The sequence below is a fragment of the Triturus cristatus genome, chromosome 3_1, assembly GCF_964204655.1.
Source record: "Triturus cristatus chromosome 3_1, aTriCri1.1, whole genome shotgun sequence".
Taxonomy (NCBI): Eukaryota; Metazoa; Chordata; class Amphibia; order Caudata; family Salamandridae; genus Triturus; species Triturus cristatus.
In genome coordinates this window covers 1089394695-1089417285 of record NC_140583.1, presented here as the reverse complement: position 1 = coordinate 1089417285, position 22591 = coordinate 1089394695, and the positions used below count along the sequence as shown (strand labels likewise).

Genomic DNA, 22591 nt, shown 5'->3' with positions numbered 1-22591 from the left:
TGTTTAAGACCAGTTATTTCCTGGTCTAATTTTTGATGCTGCCTCATGCCTTGTAAATATGGAGCAGCGTCAAAAAGCAATGGGTTTTGCGGAGGAATGCCCACAGCAACAGCCATTGCCTGCCACTGTGCTACAGCAGACTGATGTGGTAAGGGGCATATTTACAAGGTGGCGTTAAGCCACGCTAAGTGGCTTTACACCACCTTGGGTTGAGAGCAACACCACCGGAGCACAGTGGCGGCTCCTCCGCTAAAACGGAGGAGCGTCGCTCCACAGCTCTTTCAGCACTGAAAAAAAAGAAAATGATATTAACAAGATGTTATTATGATTTTATTTTTCTGAGCGGGACTCAGAACCGGAGCGGGGCGGGGCTGAGCTCAAAAGAGCAGAGTGAGGAGTGGTTTGCACTCCCTAAATGCGCATGACAGTCTCTCTTGGTACGGCCAAACAGTCATGCACACTTAGCTTGTTTTCCACCTGGCTGTGTTGCACAGCCCGGTGGAGAACATGGCCAGTGTCCCAGGCACTGTCTGATCGGCCAATCAGGCCGCTCAGCCCAATCACAATGCTGCTGATCCAGCGTTGTGATTGGCTGAGGTAGTCTGGGACCCTGAGTGCTTCCGATGCTGCCAATGCGAGTGAGGACGGAGGAGAGGTGTGCAGCAACGAAGATAGGATCATTTTCTTTATTTTTACAACCCTCGCTCACCACCCCCTTCTGATGCAGCCGCCACTGCTAGAGCGCCAGAAAAAGTGACGCTCTGGTGTTAGGTGCTTGTAAATATGTTCCTGTGTCTGTGAGAATGTTGTTTTTCATAGACTTCTCTCCCTTTATAAAGTAATGAAACATCAATTTTCTTGATAAACAAACCAATAACCTACTATAAAATAGGGAGCATGTGGTGTCTTCTTAGAATGTAATATCTACCACTTTCTAAGCAGAGCCGGATTGAGAACCAATAGCAGCCCTGACAAAAATATTCAAACCAGCCCTTTTCTCTCTCTTCCTCTCTCTCTCTCTCTCTCTCTCTCACTCCCATCCGTCTCTCTCCTCTCTCGTGCCTGCTGTAATTACCTAGAGGAGCTGGTGAAAGCGACAGAAACACGGCAATGGCCCTCTGCCTTCAAAAAGTGACTTCCAGTGGCTCCAGCCCCTGAGCAATGCCGGAATGTTGGAGTTAATGGGCAGTCTGGACCTGCGTCCATACCAGGTCCTGCATTTTTTAAAAATTCAGATATAATCTTTAACTTTTTCCACTTTGCAAAATATAATTCTAGTCCCGAAAAGGTAATGGCGTTGCAAGTTGCTTTCATCCAGCTTACATGTATCAAACAATTGCTTTAATATTTTTTGTTTTATTCCATTCATGAATACCGAACCGCATGAAAATGTTTCTGAGGATGTTTATGGAACACACATCTGAAACAGATGTTGACAGCTTCTTCTAACAGCATCCAAAGCACTACGACCCATTAAGGATGTCTTGGGCTTCGTAAGAGATAAGAAACCCACATATAAATGCCAATACAATGTAATGGGAATTGTCTGTTTAGGAAAGTCGTATGGAGAACTGGCCAATAGGCAATCCAGTAGTGCCAGATGGGCTGGTCTGACAGATCAGTGTGTGAGCTGTTTTCTGTTTTTAGGTAGAGGACTACCGGTCTGCCGAAGGCAGAACCGGAAGTTGGAGATTTAATGTTTTCTAGAGTGGCTATTTAGCCCGCCTCTCTTCGCCTCTCTTTTTGCTTCTCTTCCATTGGCTGGCTTCTAAACGGAGGCCAGCCATTGGAGGAGAGAGCCGTCCCTCCAAATAGGCTCCGTCTTTTTCAGATTCGGGGGCGTGTTTCTTGCTGTTCTTTCCACTTTTTAGCAACGCCCTTTTTTAGGTGTGTTTTTCTCTCCTCCTGCCAATGGCAAGAGGAGAGAAAAAGAAACACGCCCCCGAATCTGAAACCACCGCTGCGTTTCTCCGAGGCATTTCTGCTTTGCCTCGGAGAAAGGCAGTGGTGTGCTTGCCTTTTGCTCTCCCACTTTGCTCTCCTGAAATGTTGGCATGTATGAGCTTATGCCAATCAAATGCAAATGAAAACATGAGCACATGCAAAACACACGCGTAACTATAAATAAAGAATAAAAGAACACACCAGACTTCATGGGGGTATGGGTTACGTTTGATAAAGGACATGCTCAAAGTATATAAATTCTGATTAAATGTCGTCGGATTAATTATTTAAGGTTCAGCTCAAAATACATAATTTTTACACACTTACAGGAAAATATAATGCAGTATATTTTGAGCCGCTGCTCACTTTATCCACTCAGATTCTCGTTTCGAGGGGACTTTGCCACTTCCATTGGAGTCTTCCGTTATCATCTTTCTTTCCTTTCCTGAGGAGGCTGGGACACCTCCCCCGTTCAGTCCCATTTCTAGGTCCACCCGTCTCCTCTGCCCCGCGTGCTGTTGAACTGGGGCTTCCTCCTCCCGTTCGCGCTGCATTGTGGGACCTCGAGAGCTCTCCGAGAGAGGCAAGATGGATGGACGCGGGCTTCTTCCGCGTAAGTAAATCTATTGGGCTTAAGAGGGTTCGCGCGCTGGGACCACAGTGGGTGCCAGACTGTTGGGGCACCCGCAGTTACATATTCCACAGCTTATTTATCCCCTGCCCGTCCTGCTGTGTGAATGAGAAAACTGGATTTGGGGCCTGGAGTGGGCCCTACGTGTTTGCGTGCAGGGGAGATCATGCTGCGTGCACTGCCTTGGCTGCTGCTGGGCCCTCCCCTTTCAGCCTAGATTTGCCAATGTCTTCATGTCCCATTCGCACCCGCGTCCCACTCCATTGCTTTAATTTAGAAAAACAGTGCATCCTGGGAGTTGTAGTCCTGGGTCAATCCAAGTGAACCGATTCGATCAACATACCAACGCTTTGTAAAAGGTAAAGTTATGGTCTACATAGTTCGTGTGCTAATGACGTGGGTCATATTGGGGGAACGGCACTTGAGGGCCCCACCCGCTTTCCCCATCTCCCTTTTGCGTTTCTGCCCCTCCTAGGTTTCTCCTCAGCCCCTCTTGTGTCCTGGTGGCAGTTTTTCTTCTTCTTGTGTCCAACCCGCAAATCTGTTTTTGCTCCATGTTCTGGTCTTCTCTGTTCAGTATCCCCTTTCGTTAACGTGCAAGAGTGCTGGAGTTGGGGGAGAAAAATACCTCATCATCCCATAAATTGGGTGTCAGTGTGTGACAGCGGCAAGAGGGTGGAGTCCCAAGGGGCAGTCTTAATCGGAGTCTGATGGTCAATTTAAACTTTAAAAAAAGATGTTAGCAAGGGCAGATGTTATATCAGTCTGTTCTGGTTTACTTAATTAGTCACAAAGAGTTTTCATTTTAAAATCTTATGGGGTTAAAGCCCCAACTGCTTTCAGGGCGCGACAATGTTATGGCAACCCTGGTATTTAATGTACTTGCTGGCGGGATCTGTGTTTGTCTATTCACAGTTTTGACTCAAAGCAGCATTCAGGGTTAATGTGCCTGCTGCAAAGCACATTGTGTAACATGCAGATCGTGTTCGTGTAGATATGTAATTGGGTGGTGATGGTGTCGCTGCCTTTGACGCAGAGGTCCTTATGTTACTTGCTGTTTTTTTTTCCCCATCAGTCTGACGTTATTCTAGGGTTACCTCCATTTAGGGCCACGGTGTGAACGAGAGAACACCCATCGATAGCCAGGCCTGATACATTTGCACTTTACCTTCTGCCTTTTGTTGGTGGTGATCAATATTGGAATTGCCGAGAGCAGCTCTGTTTACTCACTGTCACTGTTTACATCTGCAGGAACGATAACACATTTGACACTATCACTGCACAGTTTTACTGCTCTGCGCGGCTCTAATTGGGGTGAACGATGGTCTTTGAACCGATGACACGGGGCCGCCCTGCTTTCGCGCGAGAGTCTACGCCTTTGGGGGTCAGATAGGCTCGAACTTTGGTCCTGGTGTGCAGAACGCGCTCCTCACGCCTTTGGCTTCGACCGAGGTACTCTATTCCCCTTTACACACGGAAAACTCTGATTTGGGTGTCGCGACTTCATCGGATACTATGCAGTTTTTTTTAGAAATGGTGTTGAGTGTGGTCTTTTTTTTGTCTCCCATTTTTACGACGCACTTGAGTGAGCAAGTATAGTTGTTTTGTAATAGACATTCACAATAATTTGTTCTTGTATTTCCTCAGCTGCATGGATGCTATCTGACTCTAGTGTTAGCCGGAGAGAAAAAGCAAAAAAAAAGAAATAAAAGCAAGGACTCGAAGCACCTGTGTCACTCTTTAACCAATGGGAATGCCTCTGGCAGAGCTCATTTCATTGTTTAGGTCGGTCATCCATGACGTTATAGAAGTGGACCAGTCGTATTCAAGTCAGTGTTGGCCCCGCCTCATAAGGAGGGGCTTTGCGCCCCCCTCTGCAACTCATTCTGGAGTCTGTATCCTCCAGCCAGGCTACTTGATTGATGCTGCAATGGGCCCATAATTGTTTTTCATGTAAGGGTGCACAAGTCCGAGTGCCGGTTGAATGTTTTCCAGATAACATACCTTACCTGACCTCAAGTGCGGTATTTAATTGCCAAGATTGTTGTTTGAAGTTGACTTAATTTTGATTGCACTAACTCACTCTTTCACTACCTCACTCTCTATCTACCGGTGAGCAGCCAAAATATCGAAACAAAAATATCTACCTACACAAATATCGAGTTTTTAATATCGATGGGACGGAATATCGATGTCAATAATATCTATGGACAGAATATCGATCCTAAGGTAAGTATTTTAATATCGATGTTAGTAATATCGAAGTTAGTAATATCGACATCAAATATATCGATTTTACTAATATTGATGTTACTAATATCGATATTTATATTATTGTTATGTATTTTATTATGTATTTAATATGTATGTGTTATATGTTTTTAGTTAAGTGTTCTACTGGTTTTAACATATATGTATACAATTTTTATATGTTAACAATGGTTTTTTAAGTCAATTTTGTGTTTTAGTACCGTAGCGGGTTGTGGGTTTATAGGGGAATAGGGTGGGAAGTAATTTAATTATATGGAATTAATTATACATTTTTAGGAATTATAAATTAATTTTAATTATTTTTTGCGTTTTAGTTCTGTAGCGGGTTGTGGGTTTATAGGGGAATAGGGTGGGAAGTAATTTAATTATATGGAATTAATTATACATTTTTAGGAATTATAAATTGATATTAATACATTTTTGCGTTTAAGTTCTGTAGCGGGTTGTGGGTTTATAGGGGAATAGGGTGGGAAGTAATTTAATTGTAATTAATTAATAATTTATTTTAATTTATTGGTATTGATAATTATATTATTGTTAATTAAGTATTAATTGGTAATTAATTTTTATTAATTGGCAATTAGTTTTAATTAGTTGATTAATTGATAATTATGTTAAGTGTATTATTTTATTAGTGGAGTGTGTTGTGCGTTTATAGGGGAATAGTGTTGGAAGTAATTGAAATCTAATTAAGTAATTATTAAATTAGTTGTTGGGTATTGATAATTAATTAATTGGACGGTAATTATTAATTGGTAAATATTTTAAATTATAATATTTTGGTTATGAAAAATAATTAATTGTTGATTAATGATTAATTGTGAATTAAATATAATTAAATATTATGCATTGATATTTCTTTTTTTTTTTTGAGTTTAGAAAGCTTTATTAAAAATCATAATCCAAGTAAAACATCAGTACAAAAAAAAGACCAAGGCAATGTAATAGAACAATAGAAAAAAAACTAAATCGTACAATCTGAAAAAAGTGCCATAGAAAGGTAGAGAATATACATATGTAGAAAGCATTTTAAGGTTTTGAGTAATGGGTAGGGAGGGTAGAGAAGAGAGGAGGAAAAAAGGAGGGGGAGGGGGGAAAAATGCAACCATTATACAGAATAAACATCATATAAGTATAGTAAGTTAATAAATGAATAAACATATTAGGAGAAGCTGTATCTATAACATGAACAAAAGAAAAAAAAAGAAAGAAAAACAGCTATTTAAGGAACAGTTTGGGAAAGAAAATTGGTTAATGGCAACCATAACAAATCCTTTTTGATCAAAAGGGGTACAGTGGTGGCAAAAGCACGATCCAATCGGTGATGATGACATAATAGATTCCACCATGCATTATATGAGATCTTGGAGGCATCTTTCCAATTGGTCGTAATTATCTGTAGAGTAATGGCTATATACAGGTCTATAAATTTACGTACATTAACAGAAACATTCCATATAGGAGCCATACCACCTAAAAAGATATGAACAATCTCAAAAGTGTGGTCAGTAGCTAAGATATCGTTCAGTTTAGACCAAATACGGGACCAGAGGGATTTAACCAACGGGCAGTGAAAAAACATGCAAAAAGTCACTATTCTCAGAGGGGCAAGACCAACATTTTTTAGAGTCAATCAATTTAAAGCTATATAAATCAGAAGGAGTAAAAAAAAGTTTATTATAAAAAAAATACAGAGTCTGATGCATTGATATTTCTAATTAATATATTAATAAGTAATTATTAATTGGTAATTAATGTGTAATATTTATTATTTTGGCGTATGAAAAATATTTAATAGTTCAATATTTTTTAATTGGTAATTAATGTTTCATAATTATTATTTTACGGTATATATTTTTTTAAATGGTTAAATATATTTTAATTGGTATTTACTTTTTAATAATTCATATGTTTTTGGTTATGAAAAATATTTTATCGTTTAATATTTATTATTTGGTAATTGATATTTATTAATTATTATTTATTGGTATTTATTATTAATGTATTGTTAATTAATTATTCTTTGGTAGTTATGTTTGTAATAATTATTTATTGGTATTTGTAAAAACTTTTGAGTTATTTAATAATTAAATCACTAATTATTTTAAATAATTATTTTATTTATAACTATGTTATTTTTAACTTCTACGCTATCCAACACTTTCCCTACTGTTGCACCCTCTGGAGTTGGAATAGTAAATTTTATCCCTACGCTATCCAACACTTTCCGTACTGTTGCATTCTCTGGAGTTGGAATAGTAATTTTTACCCCTACGCTATCCAACGATTTCCCTACTGTTGCACTCTCTGGAGTGGGAATAGTAATTTTTACCCCTACGCTATCCAACACTTTCCCTTCTGTTGCACTCTTTGGAGTTGGAATAGTAATTTTTACCCCGTCGCTATCCAACACTTTCCCTACTGTTGCACTCTGTGGAGTTGGAATAGTAATTTTTACCCCTACACTATCCAACACTTTCCCTACTGTTGCACTCTCTGGAGTGGGAATAGTAATTTTTACCCCTACGCTATCCAACACTTTCCCTACTGTTGCACTCTCTGGAGTTGGAATAGTAATTTTTACCCTTACGCTATCCAACACTTTCCCTACTGTTGCACTCTCTGGAGTTGGAATAGTAATTTGTACCCCTACACTATCCAACACTTTCCCTACTGTTGCACTCTCTGGAGTTGGAATAGTAATTTGTACCCCTACGCTATCCAACACTTTCCCTACTGTTGCACTCTCTGGAAGGGGAATAGTAATTTTTTCCCCTTCGCTATCCAACATTTTCCCTACTGTTGCACTCTCTGGAGTTGGAATAGTAATTTTTACCCCTACACTATCCAACACTTTCCCTACTGTTGCACTCTCTGGAGTGGGAATAGTAATTTTTACCCCTACGCTATCCAACACTTTCCCTACTGTTGCACTCTCTGGAGTGGGAATAGTAATTTTTACCCCTACGCTATCCAACACTTTCCCTACTGTTGCAGTCTCTGGAGTGGGAATAGTAATTTTTACCCCTACGCTATCCAACACTTTCCCTACTGTTGCACTCTCTGGAGTGGGAATAGTAATTTGTACCCCTACACTATTCAACACTTTCCCTACTGTTGCACTCTGTGGAGTTGGAATAGTAATTTTTACCCCTACGCTATCCAACACTTTCCCTACTGTTGCACTCTCTGGAGTTGGAATAGTAATTTTTACCCCTCCGCTATCCAACACTTTCCCTACTGTTGCACTCTCTGGAGTGGGAATAGTAATTTTTACCCCTACGCTATCCAACACTTTCCCTATTGTTACACTCCCTGGAGTGGAAATAGTAATTTTTAGCTCTACGCTATCCAACATTTTCTTTACTGTTTATTTTTGGAGCTGGAGTAGTAGTTTTATTGTCGGTGCTATTTAATATATTTTGTATTATTTTAGCTAATGTAATATATAATTAATTTTAACAATATTCAAATTAAATGTAATTTTTTAAATGTGTTATATATAATTATTTAATTTTTATTCATGTTATTGTTTTATGTGTATGATGTATTTGTAATTTATAATAATTTTTAACAAGTTATAAGTTATTAAAACAATTATTAAAATGTAATATTAAGTAAGTATATATATTATATATTATATGCATATTTTTAATTAATGTTTTATTACATTATATATATTAATTATTAATTTTAAACATTATAACATATTTAATTATGTTTCTTTTATTTATAAGTATTATTTGGTTTATTTTACATATTTTTTTTAAACTAAAAAATACTTTATATTTTTAATAACGATATTTTTGACATTCTATATTTTATTTTCGATATTTTTGTACTTACCATGTTGTAGATAGGATCTCGATATTCTTGTCATCGATATTTTTGTGTCGATATTTTTGTAGGTCGATTTTTTGTCCGTCGATATTCTGTCAGACATTCCTATCTACCTCACTCTCTCTCACTACCTCACTCTCTATTTCACTACCTCACTCTCTCTCTGCTAATGCAATAGGTATCACATAAGCAAAAAAAAAACTAATGCCAATAGAAATGACAATGCCATTTATTTAGGGATACAAAAATGATAAAAAAATAATGAGCAATACCAATAGCTCTACCTATAATATTGCCGAGACCATTGCATTGTAAATGCTTGTTACTGTTTGTGAGTCTGTTTTATGGTCTGGTGCGCTGGTTTTTACTCTTGATTTCCCAGGTTTTACCACAAACCAGAGATTTAGGTGGCGGAGGACCCTTAACCTCTCAATATTTGAAAACAGAAATTGAAACGGATTCCTGTCAGGCAGAATATTCAGGGCACTGGTTGTTGTGCAGCAGGGGACGGACACATTATGAGGCAGGGTTGAGTAAATTATGTGACGTAATGCAGCACATTTTATGATAGAATTACATTATAATGTTGTTATTTTTACACTTGTTACCATTGTATGGGCATTGGTTGCACATAATTTGTTCCAGTTTAACACTCAAATATAGCAAGAAAGAACAGAAAGGCGACCAGTCAAGCTTTGCCAAGGGCGTTCCTCGGCGTAGCAACATGCTCAACATACGTCGCTGCACTCTTCGTAACTTTTGAACCGTTTGCGCTACAAACAATTTTTATTTGTGAAAATCTACAGATTATACAGCAGTTGATGGATTATGTGGCAAATGCGGCAAATCTAAAATGATGCAACAAAAAAAAATGCAGCGGCCGCACAATCATATAATTCCAGTGACCCTAAATTGGCAGGGTATGCCCAGGCGTGGATCCCTTGCTCACTTTGCCTCTGGATTCAAGCTAGCCTGACCGATGACGACTGATTAGCCAGAAACCGGTCCCAGGATGCTTGTTTCCGGTCCAGGGGAGACATACCTCGGCAGTTCGGGCTGGACTGTTCCCATGAGGCACTGGGTCAGACTGATTTGCATGTCTGAACTGGGGTGGCGGAGTGAGCTAAAGAATGATGGAATAATCCCAGATCAGTTGACTGGGGGTGAGTGCTTGCAATGTTCAACACTCCGCCCATCATCCCCTTTGGTTTAACTTTACAGGCAAACACGCTGCTCGATTGCTGAACAACGATAAAAACTGTTAAGGTAATCCATGTCAGCGATGTAGTTCCTGTTTTCTTACATTCCTTAAGAGTGTATGCTTTTTCCAGCACACTGTATTTCTGTAGCTTTTTTGTGCAGCATACGACTGTTGTATAGGGCGGACTGTGAGCTGAGCCATCTCTAGGCATCTGTGTGAGTTCAGGTTTCTGCTGAGAGCTCTGGAAATGAGGCTGAAGGCTGTGAGAGTTTCTCAAAGTGCCGGACAGTGGGTCATAAGGGTGTTTGGAAAACATGCTCATCTCATTCTTGGCCTCTTTGCAGAGCGCACAGAGCAATATTCACGCATGACAGTTGTAATTGCGATTCTATTGGAATCTGTGTGAAGGCGGTACACAGCTGTCGAAACATTGACAGGTCAAAAGTAAAGGATAATGCACTGCTTACAGGTGAGTGGGTGTGTTGTGTGTGTAGGAGGATGGTGAAGAGAAGGAGATGCGAGGACGCGCCATCAGCAGAGAGTGAGAACAGGGTGCTGAAGAGTAAGGAGATAAGGTGTGAAATATCCAGATGGAGGATTTCAGAAACATGTGTGGGGAAAAAGAGCCTCCGTGTCTTAAAGAGAGACTTCAGAGGAAAGTGATGTGAAGGTTAGAATTGGAGTGATTGTGCCGCTTCAAAGACCTCTGTCCCTTTCACAGACCTTAGCATTCTTAAGTTACAGTCTCATATTTTCTGAATTGGAACATTTTCAATTCTAATTATTCACGACAAAATCATGTTTTTGCACATTTATCTGATACTGCTAACAAGCATTGGCAAGGCCAATAGGTTGGCTTGCTTCAGGTGCATGACCATTACTATGTGATATGTCTGGATGAAATAACATAATGCTCAAAGACGCCAACATTCTGGTTGTGTGGTATGCTATAGGAAGAGCAGAATTTTAGCTTATATGTTTTAAGCCTTTCCCCTTAATTATGTAAGCCGTACGTGCTGTAAAGTATTCCTAGTAACGCCTCTTAGACCATTCAACCCTTTTTTATCCCACTTAAAACCATGCCACAAACATTGCCTGCAGCAAGCACAAAAGCATACAGTCCACCATACCTTGCAAAACATCTATACACTGTATCTGTACAAGTTTAAAACTGCCCCAATTTGTAAACATGTGGCACCTTTTTATCTATCTCATTTGCCAATTAGGGCCATTTTTATCAAACAATCAATCAATAAATAGCTTTATTCGCAAGTATAATAACATCCATGAAGGCACATACTACATTACATCAAGAATATAATTCATAAAATTCAGATCAAGCAATAGTTAAAAAGCTTAAACGTAACAATTTATTTTTAAAATAATTTTAAGACAACATAGACCTGCGAGCTCGCACGGCATTTTTTTTTAAATGGCATAGTTCCCATCCCTCCCTAACGCTGGGAGCATGCTCAATTCTTAACCAAAAGAGATTCCAAAAGGTACATCACCAAGCGCTTGTCCAACCTCCCTAAGAGACTCCTCCTCCAGGGGATTGACAAGACAGTCACTACTTATAAGCCTGTGACAATGTCACTTGTAAACCACACAACTCCCCCTTGCAGAAACATTGGACATTATTAGGCTACTTTATCAATAAGAGTTAAAATACACACTATTGTCAACAGTTTCAGTCATTAGCATTTATTGATTCAGAGAACCAATCAGGTAGGCTAATCTTCCCAACATTGTGCCTTAATCAAAACTGTGGCCAATGCCTTTAATCTGTAGCTGCCGGCAAATTCACACCATATTTGAGCATCATCTGTATACGAGAGGAATGAAAATCCCCAAAAAGTAAGATCAATGACCCCAGGGATCGTCAGGCAGGGCAGTGTTGGACTGTTTAAGGAGCACACGTGACTACCTCTGTCCCTGCCCGGCAGGTCGTTCAGACACACTAGCTTTTTGTAAAAATTGGAAGCCCTAATAACCGGTCGGCTTATAATACATCATTCTACCAATCAGAAGCGTGACACATCATTGACCAATGCAAACAGAATATGATGACACAGCTCAAACCGCAATTGCGACCATAATCAATGATGCGCAATCAGGCTAATGAGGAAATTGACCACTGAGCCGACTAGAACGTTTATGTTCTAATGATGCCTCTCGCAATCCAATCCATGACACTTATTGACCATTAATTGCTTAAAAAGCATGACCCGTCAATACCCCTGCATATTTATGTTGCATTTCTAACCTTGATCCATCGACGACAATAGCCGACCCAAAGCGACTGACGCAGACTGCCATTAACTGACCGCCATAGCTCCTCCTTCAATTGCAAGTTTCCTAAACACAGTCACGAAGACCAGAGGGTACTTACCGATGCGCAACGAGCTGGGGCTGCCGGAGATCTTCATTAGCCACAGCAGCAGCAGCACCAGAGGCGCCAGAACCGGGGGCATTTTCTATGAATCCTCATGGAGCCCTCTGGTGATCTGGGCATGACATAACTTTCTGAAAATAAAGAGAGAGACAGGATTCCTCCATTAGTGGATTTCTACGTCTATTCCAGTCCAAAAGAAAGGCAAGAAAATATAAGAGCTGTCTTGAAATGGGCCCATTCTCTATCAGCGCCAGTCTCTCGTGACCAATTGTATTGATGAATGATTGATCTTCTTCTCTGATTGGCTTGTGGTTTCTTATTCTCCTCCTCCTTGATTTATCTTAATCTGGCAGAGAGAGCAACCCCTCTACCTATCTCCCAGCAACCCTCTTCCTGCAACTGCTCTCTCTGTTCCACAAATGCAACCAATATTTAGCAATTTTCTGACAAAAAATGTCCTCTACCCAAACAATTCATCTGTCCCAATCAACCCTATCCCTTTCCTGGTGAATTCTTCCATCTCACCATCTGAACAGATACCCCTTTCTCCTTAGCAGAGGGATATTCTTCTCATCATACCCTCTCTCCGCCCCACCAACCATTCTCCCCATTAACCCCTTCATGGCTTTCCAACACCCCTTTGTCTCCAGATGAATATCTGCTGATACTTAACACTTCCACTTTGCTGTCAACACCTCCATCTCCCACAGCAACAATTCCACATCCCCATTCAGCTAATTTTCCTTTACATTTACTACCCCATCTCTATCAACCCCTTCTTCTTCATCAAAAAACGTGGCTCTCATTGTTCCCTCCTTGCCTCTAATCAATCGACATCTTGTTAGATCAACTTATCCCTTTCCTAAATCTCTTACTTTTTCTTGATCCACCCCTTCCTCACAGCAATTGCTTCTTTTCCTGGTCCACCCCTTCCACTGCTTATCAGTCCGTTATCCCCTGGCACCATCACCACTTGGTGGGAAATGGCATTAACCACGCAGGCTAAGCCACGCGTGCTGTTTCCACACAAGCGGAACACCGATGGCCTTAACTACACATATGCCTTAATCATGCGGTTAAGGCAGTCAGTGGTCTAGTTACAGAGACTGGATGGGCGTGGAGAGGAACAGGAAGGAGCGGTAGAGGAAGGAGCGGGGCACGGCTTGGTAAGTAGGGCTTGGAGGGGAGGGGTAGTTTTTATGGGGAGGGTGGTAGTTTTAGGGCTCAGGTGGGGGTAGGGGCTGTTTTCAGGGTTGGGGCCGTTTTAGGGCTCAGGGCAAGGGACTGGGGTTGGGGTCATATTGGTGGCTGGGACCATTTTAGGGCGCAGGGCGGGGTGGCTGTCGGGGTAGTTTTTTGGGCTTGGGGCCGTTTTAGGGCTCAGGGCGGGGGCAGCGGTCGGGTAGTTTTTAGGGCTTGGGGCCGTTTTAGGGCTCAGGACGGGGGCTGGGGTCGGGGTAGTTTTATGGGCTGACGGCCATTTTAGGGCTCAGGGTGGGGGGCAGGGGTTGGGTTCGTTTTTTGGGCTGGGGCCGGGTTTTAGGGTTTTGGGGTAGGGGTTGGGGTAGTTTATAGGGCTGGGGTGGGGTGCATTGCAGGGCTGGAATGGGGGGGTTAACAGCACTGTGGGCCGGTTTTTAGGGCTCAGGGTAGGGGACCTGTGGTGTGATCTTTACCCCGCATGACCACCATGCCTTGTCATGTCATGGTTGAGAATGCATTGTTTGCGCATGCGTTGTTGAGGGCTGTGTCGTTCTTTTATACAACCCCTCTTGGTTCCCTGACAGGACCCTAAAACAAATGCCTAAATTCTACTTCTGTCAGCATATGAGACATCAGTTTCCTCTCGACTCTCAAAATAACTTCCCTCACACCTTCTTCTCTTCTGGTCAAAACGTTGGACCGTCGTTGATGCTTTGCTCACATTTATGCTAAAATTTCAGCTATTGTTCACACCTGTCATTTGTAACCCTTAATATTTGGGACGTATCTCCTTTCTTGGCTTTAGCCTTAACCAGACTAACAATCTACTTATTTTTTTCATTGTTTTCTTTGTTGTTCTGGCGTTCAAGTATTCTATTAGCTAACGTCTTTCAGTTTGGTTATTTAAATGTTTTCAAAGCACAGGGAAATACATCGGTATCTGAGTGCTGTGCAAAACCGTCTATTCACGTCCAGCAAATTCTACATTTTTCTGGTCACCTTCAAATTTAATATTGCTGTTCGTCTCCACTGTCCCTAACTGGACCAGTTGACATTTGAACTAGGCTGGGGGAATAATTGTGATTTTCTTTCACATGCAATATATGAAATCTTGTTTTACTGTCTGTGTTTCACGCATATTGCACCTGGGTGGAAGTGCGCATGAAAATTGCAAGCGAGGTATGCCATTGCGTTTAAAAGGAAGGTGAGGTATCAGCTCAGGGAAATTGCCTACATATTAAAAGTGAGGCACCGGCGGGGAAAGGGGCTTGTAAATAAGCCCCAAAGTTTTAAAGTCATACAGCGAACGTTGATTGCACAGCTCTAGGGGCTGGGACACTCCCATAGTTTCCACAAGAAATTATTAGCATGAAATCTAATTTCTTACAAGAAAAAATTAGGAGAAAAATAGTGAGCAAAATAGAAATTATGTGAAATACGTAATGCCTAAAAATCATGAGATTATACCTGCATGAAAACAAATTCCATGCATACTTTTTGCACATTCTTTGGTATACCAATGCAATTATTAAGGTCCAATGGAGGTACAAGGCTACAGAAACCAAAGTTGTCATGGCGAGATATTGATTTGTAAATCTTAACAGACAGAACTTGCAACAACTCCACAGTCATATCTTATCGTCCTACTGTTCTGACCCATCACACTGGGCCTGATTCACAAAGATAAACTTTCACATTTGTGTAAATTTACTATTTTCTCGCTATTTTGAAACTACGAGTTAATAGTAATCTTACAACCGAGGAAACTATACATTTAAAAAGAAAGGCATGTCTTCCACCGCCCTTCTGTGTCGCACCCATCTCTCTCCCCAAATGTACCCTATCACCCAAATTGACCCCATCAGGTCCTTAATTGCTGATCCACACTAGCCTATTAATGTCCCACCCATGCTCTTTTCTCTCCCCTTGTGATCAACTCAATTTTCACCTTCTCTCATTCCCTCCTCTCTTCCAAGATCTCACCAGTCCTTAAGTGCTGCCACGCCCATAACGTTGCAGTGCCCTTGCTCCGTATTGGTGTCCTCTTGTGTATTGTCTCCCTTTCCGCCACTCAACTCCTGGAAGTGTCTTTCTGCATTTCTCTGTACTGACCAGTGCCCCTCCCTACCCCAGAGTCTTGCCCAGCAACCAGATAGAGTGGAGGATCATCGCCCCACTTAAAAATCCCCCAAAGCTCTGCCATAAAAATAAAATGGTAATTCAATACCATTTTATTGTTCATCCTCCTGTCCTGAACCGAGCATCAGGACGGGGCCGCTGCTGAATGACAGCAGCAAGGAGGAGGGTAGGTTGCATGCACTTTTCAAAGTGTGCATGTCTCTTTGGCAGGTCGTCTTGAGACGGCCAGCCAGACATGCGCACTTTGAAACCTCTAACCCAGCTCTCTTAAGACAGCTGGGATAGAGCAAGTGCAGGCCTCCAGAGCGCTCTGGAGCCCAGAGTGAGGCCGCTCCCTCTAATCAGGATGCTGCAATCTCACAGCATGAGAGCAGCACCAGGATTGGTCTTGGGAGTTTCCTGGTAACCGAGCTGCAGTCAAGAGAGGTCCAGAGCAGAAGTAAGGCAAGTTTACTTTTATTTTAATTTAAGTTTATGTGCACATGCGCCTGTATATTTTTATATATTTTTATTTATTTGAGCGCCCGCTCGACCTCCCCGTAGATGCCAGCCGCCACTGCCAGCCATTCTATATTATCATGCTTCTCCTCTCTTTAGCCACTCTATAAACATGTTGTGTTCCCTTTGAGTGCCCAGCACTGTCCCTCAGGACTGTTTTACTCCAGTCCTAATCTGTGTCCCATCCAAATTCACAGTACTGCCCCTGGGTCCTCCTTGGACTTCTTCCGTGTTCATTCCCCTGCCCTTCTGCAATATCCTGCTGCACTTACCCATAACACATACCTACTGCACTTGCCTTTTGTCGATAAGAAAAGCCCCTCAAGGTGGTCTCAGTCACTTCCCCTGAGAGTTCTGCTCCGCACTGAGAAATGTCCCACTGACCCTCAGTGTTACACTCTGCCCTACCCCTGAGAACTCTTCTGCGTCTGGCCCCTCTGACCCTCCCTGTATACCAGGGCCGGACTGGGAACTGAAACCGGCCCTGGCAAACTGCTCGGCCGCCCCCCCTGGGGTGAGGGGGGTGCAGTCGAACAGTTTGCGAGTTTCAGCTGATTTTGTTACAGGGAGCCGATAATGCCGACCCCCCGGTAACAAAAAGGGCCCCCCAGGGGCCCAAAACTGGCCCCCACCCTAGCGGCCCACTAAGGCCCTGCTGTTTACCTTCTTCGCTCTGGCACTACCATTTCCCATACCCCGTTAGAGGGTCTTGCATTCAAGCGGGGACATCGAGCTACGTCATGTAGCAAAAAATGATGATGAGATCAGTGCTCACTGCTGGAATATGTGCGTGGTAATTGGGTAGGTCAGCTCAGCCCCAATCATTCTGATCTCAAGCAAATGAGTAACATATCTTTTGCCCTCATCATACTGATCTCAAGCAAATGAGTAACATATCTTTTTTGATTGGGTTCTAATTTATTCGTGTTTATATAATTGTTCTAAATGAAGCACTTTAGTATAAGTGATTTATAAATTACCTAATATAAATATTGTTGTTTTATTGTTGTTTTTGTTATTAACCTGTATGCTTTTCCCAAAACCTTGATATTTATCTATATACCACCAACCTTTCCCATAAACATCCATACTCTCCCTCAAACTCTACCCTGACACATCTCACTCTCTATGTAGCTATGAACCTATGTTTCCCACCATTATATTCCCATAAACCTCTTTTTTACTTCGCATTAGACAACGACGGATGAAAGAAGGTCATGGTGCACCATTTTCTCATCTCTCCCTTCTACACCGGAGCGGGTCCTCTGTTTGAGCGGAGGTGCGCCGCCCCACAGGCCAGAGCTGAAAAATTAACTGGTAATAAAGTTTATTTATTACCATTTTATTTATCAGCAACCCACCTGTCCTGAACTGAGTGACAGGACAGGGCGGGGCCAGTGCTGCTTAGTGGCAGCAGGGAGCTGTGCGCTTTAAAAGGCGTATGTCTCTTTGGCCGGCAGTCTTGCAGCGGCCAGCTAAACATGCATATTTTAAACTTTTCTAACCTAACTGTCTTAGACAGCTGGGTTAGAGAAAGCGCACATCTCCAGTGCTCCTGAGAGCATGGAGTGAGGCCGCTCCCACCAATCCTGGGGCTGCTCTCATGCTGGTGAGAGCAGTGCCAGGAATGGCTAGTGCCGTTTCCTGGGTCCAATGTTGGAGCCTGCCTGGAAGAGAGACGACCGGTGGAGGAGGACGTCGTGTCGTACTCAGGGTAAGTTTTTTTTGCGTCTCACCACTCTCCGTACATGGCAGCCGCCACTGCTTTCACACCATTTAATCACTCCTCATCCAGTGTTCCGACATCCCCTTCCCATGTTTCTCAGACATCTCTTCCACAGCTTGCTTCCTCTTGCAACGCCCTTCACCCCAGAACATCCACCACAGCTTCTATCTCATTTTCCTTCTTGCTGTCAGACACTCTCTCAACCATAACTCTGCGTTTTACTACGAGCTACCTCACGGGGAAACTTTTCTATCACAGTAGTCCCCAGCCAATGAGTGACGCTTTGCCCTCCTGTAATGAATTTAGAATCTGACACCCTAATGCACGTTTTCTTTTTATCAATAAGGCCTGTTAGATCTGTCACTGAGAAGGTCATAAGCATGTGCAATGTCTGCACGTCGGTAAACACTAGAGTTTTACATCAAACCCTTTCTCTCCATACACTTTCATATCCATTTCTAACACATTTTAAATTCGTATCACGTTTCTCGGAATATGCTTGTCCAACTCTCTGTTTTTCCTTTTTCTTGAAGCGATTTTCAATTTCACAGTCAAATTCACTAAAACAAACCCCTCTGTATCTCAAGGGCGATAATTGTTAAGACAAATACATGTTTTAACGAGATCATTTAAGACCATTTCAGAAATACTCTAGAGAGTATAAAATATTTGGCAATTGGAGATAGAAGTTATATTGGAAAAAAACGACAAGTTATCTCAGTACCGTTGTAAGAACTTGAACTAGTGATAGATTCCTACAGACGGAGGACGACAAAGCCCAGGTGAACAATCAGTAGCTGGGAAAATGGAGATATTTCTGACAGATATCATCAAACGTGGAATACTTTCCACTGCTGTCAATTGTGAGATCTCCTCAGATCTCCCCTCTACCTGCATCTGTCTCCTTTTCTCTTTTCCTCAAACCTTCTTCTCTTCTTGCTGGCACCAGATCAATCCGCCCCACCACATTTTTTCTTCTCAGCGGAGATGCAATTGGCCGCAAGCCCGGGTAGCAGCACCACAACAAGCTATCTGCCAAGGCCCTGTTTTTCTTTTAACTTAGTTTTTTTTAAATTTTCCAACAGCAATAAAATACGAAAATACAAGATGCTATTCATCACAAACTGAGTAGAATTCATTGATTCCCGAACTACAATTACAGTGGTGCATCAGAGTATCTCAGAGGAACACCACGCTTATGTTCTTCAGTTAGTTTTATGGGGACGCTCATAGATTCTCAGCTAAGCGAACAACCGCCTCAGGTTCTCACTAGCCCGTGGTCGTGATGTATGTCCGATAGGTTAACAATGTTCCGGCATTAAATGCTCCAAACAGGCAATGCTCGTCAAGGACCCATCCTGCCTGCTCGCCTTCAACCTGACTCAAACATAAAGCTCTCGACTGAAGAGAAAGCTTCTCTCTCATTTTTTCTTAAAAAGCACTCACATATTTATGGCGCTTGCATAGCAAGCCGTAGATCATCAAATTCAGAGTGCACTTTTCAAGTGGGAGGCAATTTCTTAGACAGGTGCGAAGCCTGGAAACAATCTCACTTTCTGCTTAAATTCATACCTGATCTTAAGAAGAAATTGATAAGCAGATCTTCGGTCGGTTCAATGTATTTTTGACATCTGCCTCCTGACGATACTTATTATGGGGGTACTTGATTTGGATACAAGTTACCCACCACCATTCCATATGGATCCAACCTTTTAATACAACCACATCCTATCCCTTTGACTTCCACCTCCTGTCCTCCATTCCACATAGGTCCAATCTGTTATCCCATCACCTTCCTCATTGGTTGCCACACTCCTTCCCCAGTCAGTCTGAAAATGTTGATTAATGGCTCAAGTGCATCAGGAATGACCTTCAATTCTTCAATTCATCTGAAGAGGCAAGTCTATCCCCAGCGCTACAAAAATCCATATTTAAAGGTAGCAAGCAAACAGAAGAAGAAGCAGAAGCGAGATCCCCACCACACCTGCAGCCTGACGGGAACGGGATCGTTCTCTAAGAAGAGAGGAGAAAAGTCAAGGGGTGAAACCTTCTAATGAGGATGATACAGGAACATCACTGGCCTAACACATGGCTATCGATTACTGAGGTAGGTCACTGTCACACTGTGTGAGGAGATCAATGAATGATGCTTTGTACTCCAAGGTGCCTATTGGATCTCTCATAATGAGGTTATTATCGGAGACTCTGCCACGTGTTTTCTTTACCTCAATGTGGCCTGTTAGGGCTTTTATTCTGAAGGATATCAATAAAGTAACCGGGTTTCTGCAAAACAGTAAACGCCATATAGTATAATATGCCTTCAGCTCCAAAAACATCAGTGTGACTCGTCTGCACACCCATAAACATCAGTCTATAACATGCCTATAACAATAGAAACAGTGTATAACAAGCCATCACCACTGTAAACATTAGTGTGTAGAGTGTCTGCATCACTGTACACACTAGTGTATAATATAAGTCACCGAGGAGTCCCATAACCATATTGAAAAAGGAGGCCATTTCCAAATGAGTGTGAGTTCAATGACAAGGTCATGGAACTATGAGGTGACCTGCAATATCCTTTTAATGTACAGCAGAGGGTATTTTATTCCTTATAATACATAGTCACACCATCATCCTTCCCACAAACTGCTCAAAATCTTAGTATCTTGCTATTTCATGTTTTTTGTATGCACATAGGATAAAAGCAGAATATGTACTGTACTTAGTCATTTTTGCCAAAAACTGCTAGGCTCGTTTTCATGTAAATCAGTTTAAAAATACGGTGCTGAAACATGCAGCGTTTCTATCTTCCCAGCAAAGTCGTATAGTGTGAGGAAAATATGAAACAGTAGTGGGTAGCATACTTGTTTCCTGCTTAAGATCAAATGATGCAGTGCCTGCACCACAGTTAACATTAGTTACCCGTCATGAAAGACGGTAAACACCACAGGTCAACATGCTAATGCATTAACAGACATCTGAATGTAAGATGCTTGTCGCTTCATAAACATCTGAGTATAAGCTGCTCCACCTCAACAAACATCACTGTCAAACATATTACGACCACCGTAAACATCACTCTATGACATTCCTGTATCTACGTATCCAGAGCATATCATGGCTGCACCCTTACAAGCAGAACACATCATGCCTTCACCTGTGTAAGCATTCAAATGCTGTATAGAATGCCTGCGGCTTTGCAAACATTAGACTATTACATGTCTATGCCCCTATATCACAGCAAAACTTTTCAGCACCACTACAAACATTATAACAATGTATAACATCCCTGAAGCTATATAAGTATCCCAGTGCAATATGCTTGCATCTCTCCAAACATCATGGTACTCCAATGCATGCACCTGCATTAACATCAGGGTATTCAGGTACAAAATGCCTGCACTTTCGAGAAACGACGACAAGTGCCAGTACTGATGTAGCTTTGTACAAGAAACTAGACAAGGGGCATGCGAAAACCAATCAATATGACCCCAGACTGATTATTTCAACCATTTTTAATTAGGCATTTATTTGATCAATTGTATCTACTTTTTGGTTCAATAACAAATGACTCAATATTTATAGACAAATAGTCAAACAAAATGTCAGCAAGATTCTTACAAAAAAGGATGACTGGACACCAGTGAAAACTTTCATTACCATTCAGAACAGCGCCCAATGTGGCCCCACCAGTCCACTGCCCTAAAGCCAACAACTGGAAGAAATGTGATGAAAGTTTTTCGGTCCTGAAGAGAACCCCATAAGAGCGGGTTTGAAACGCGTCGACTTTTTTTGTTTCTCCAAACAAGTGTATTAAAGAGTCTATCCCTGCTCCCCCCTTGAAAATCTATTTGTGAATTTGTACATTTTCTTCCAGTTGTTGGTAGGGGTTGCAGTAAAATTGTTTAAAGCTCTACACTGTTTGGGCTTCCCCAAAATATTCTTGTTGAGATCGGTCCTAATTCTTTGGGGGGCACTGTCGTGGGCAAACTTCGGTATTTACTATTTGTATATGTTTGTCCTCGTCTTTGTCTCACATTGAATGCATGTATTGCAGTGTGTGGAAGTATGTGTGGTAGTATGGTAATGAAAGTATTCACTGGTGTCCAGTCATACTTTTTTGTAGGAATCTTGGTGACATTTTGTTTGACTATTTTCTGTAAATATTGAGTCATTTGTTATTGAACCAAAAAGAAGATAAAATTGATAAAATAAATGCCTAATTAAAAATGGTTGAAATAATCAGTCTGCGGTCATATTGATTGGTTTGCACATGCCCCTTGTCTAGTTTCTTGTGCAAAGCTACATCAGTACTGGCAATTATCGTTGTTGTTTTGATTTTGTGGGCTCAGCCCTACTGATTAGAGCCATTACCCATAGGTGTTTTCTTGCACTTCTGAGAAGCACAACACTGGCCAACTGAGTTGCGATCCTGGGTGTTTCCATTAAGGAGGCATAGTTCCCCTTGGATTGGCCTTTGGAGGACCCCTTACTAAATGGATTGACTGAATGATTAGAGGTCAATATTCAAACTTTTTGAGCAAGAGAGACTAGTGCTTGGGGCACTTGGCACTCAGAGATACCGGATGGACCAGCTATGGTGACTTATGTGTATTAGAGTTTGCCACACTGCTTTTCGTGACTAGCTCGTGGCATTGATGTCATGCAACACACATGAAATGTATAGGCTGTGCATTTGATGTAAGCCGAGAGATGATGGATGAGATGACAGTTGAGTGA

At 41.7% G+C, this 22591-nt stretch overlaps 1 protein-coding gene across 1 annotated transcript in view; it reads right to left on the bottom strand.

Annotated features, from left to right (window-relative positions):
* GRIK4 (glutamate ionotropic receptor kainate type subunit 4) overlaps positions 1-22591 on the bottom strand; it is a 1510174-nt gene that overhangs the window by 1044462 nt on the left and 443121 nt on the right. Inside the window, exon 2 of the mRNA XM_085645965.1 lies at positions 12280-12413. Within this exon, the coding sequence (XP_085502091.1) occupies positions 12280-12361 (82 nt within the window). The 5' untranslated portion in view covers positions 12362-12413. The remainder of the gene's footprint in view (positions 1-12279; positions 12414-22591) is intronic.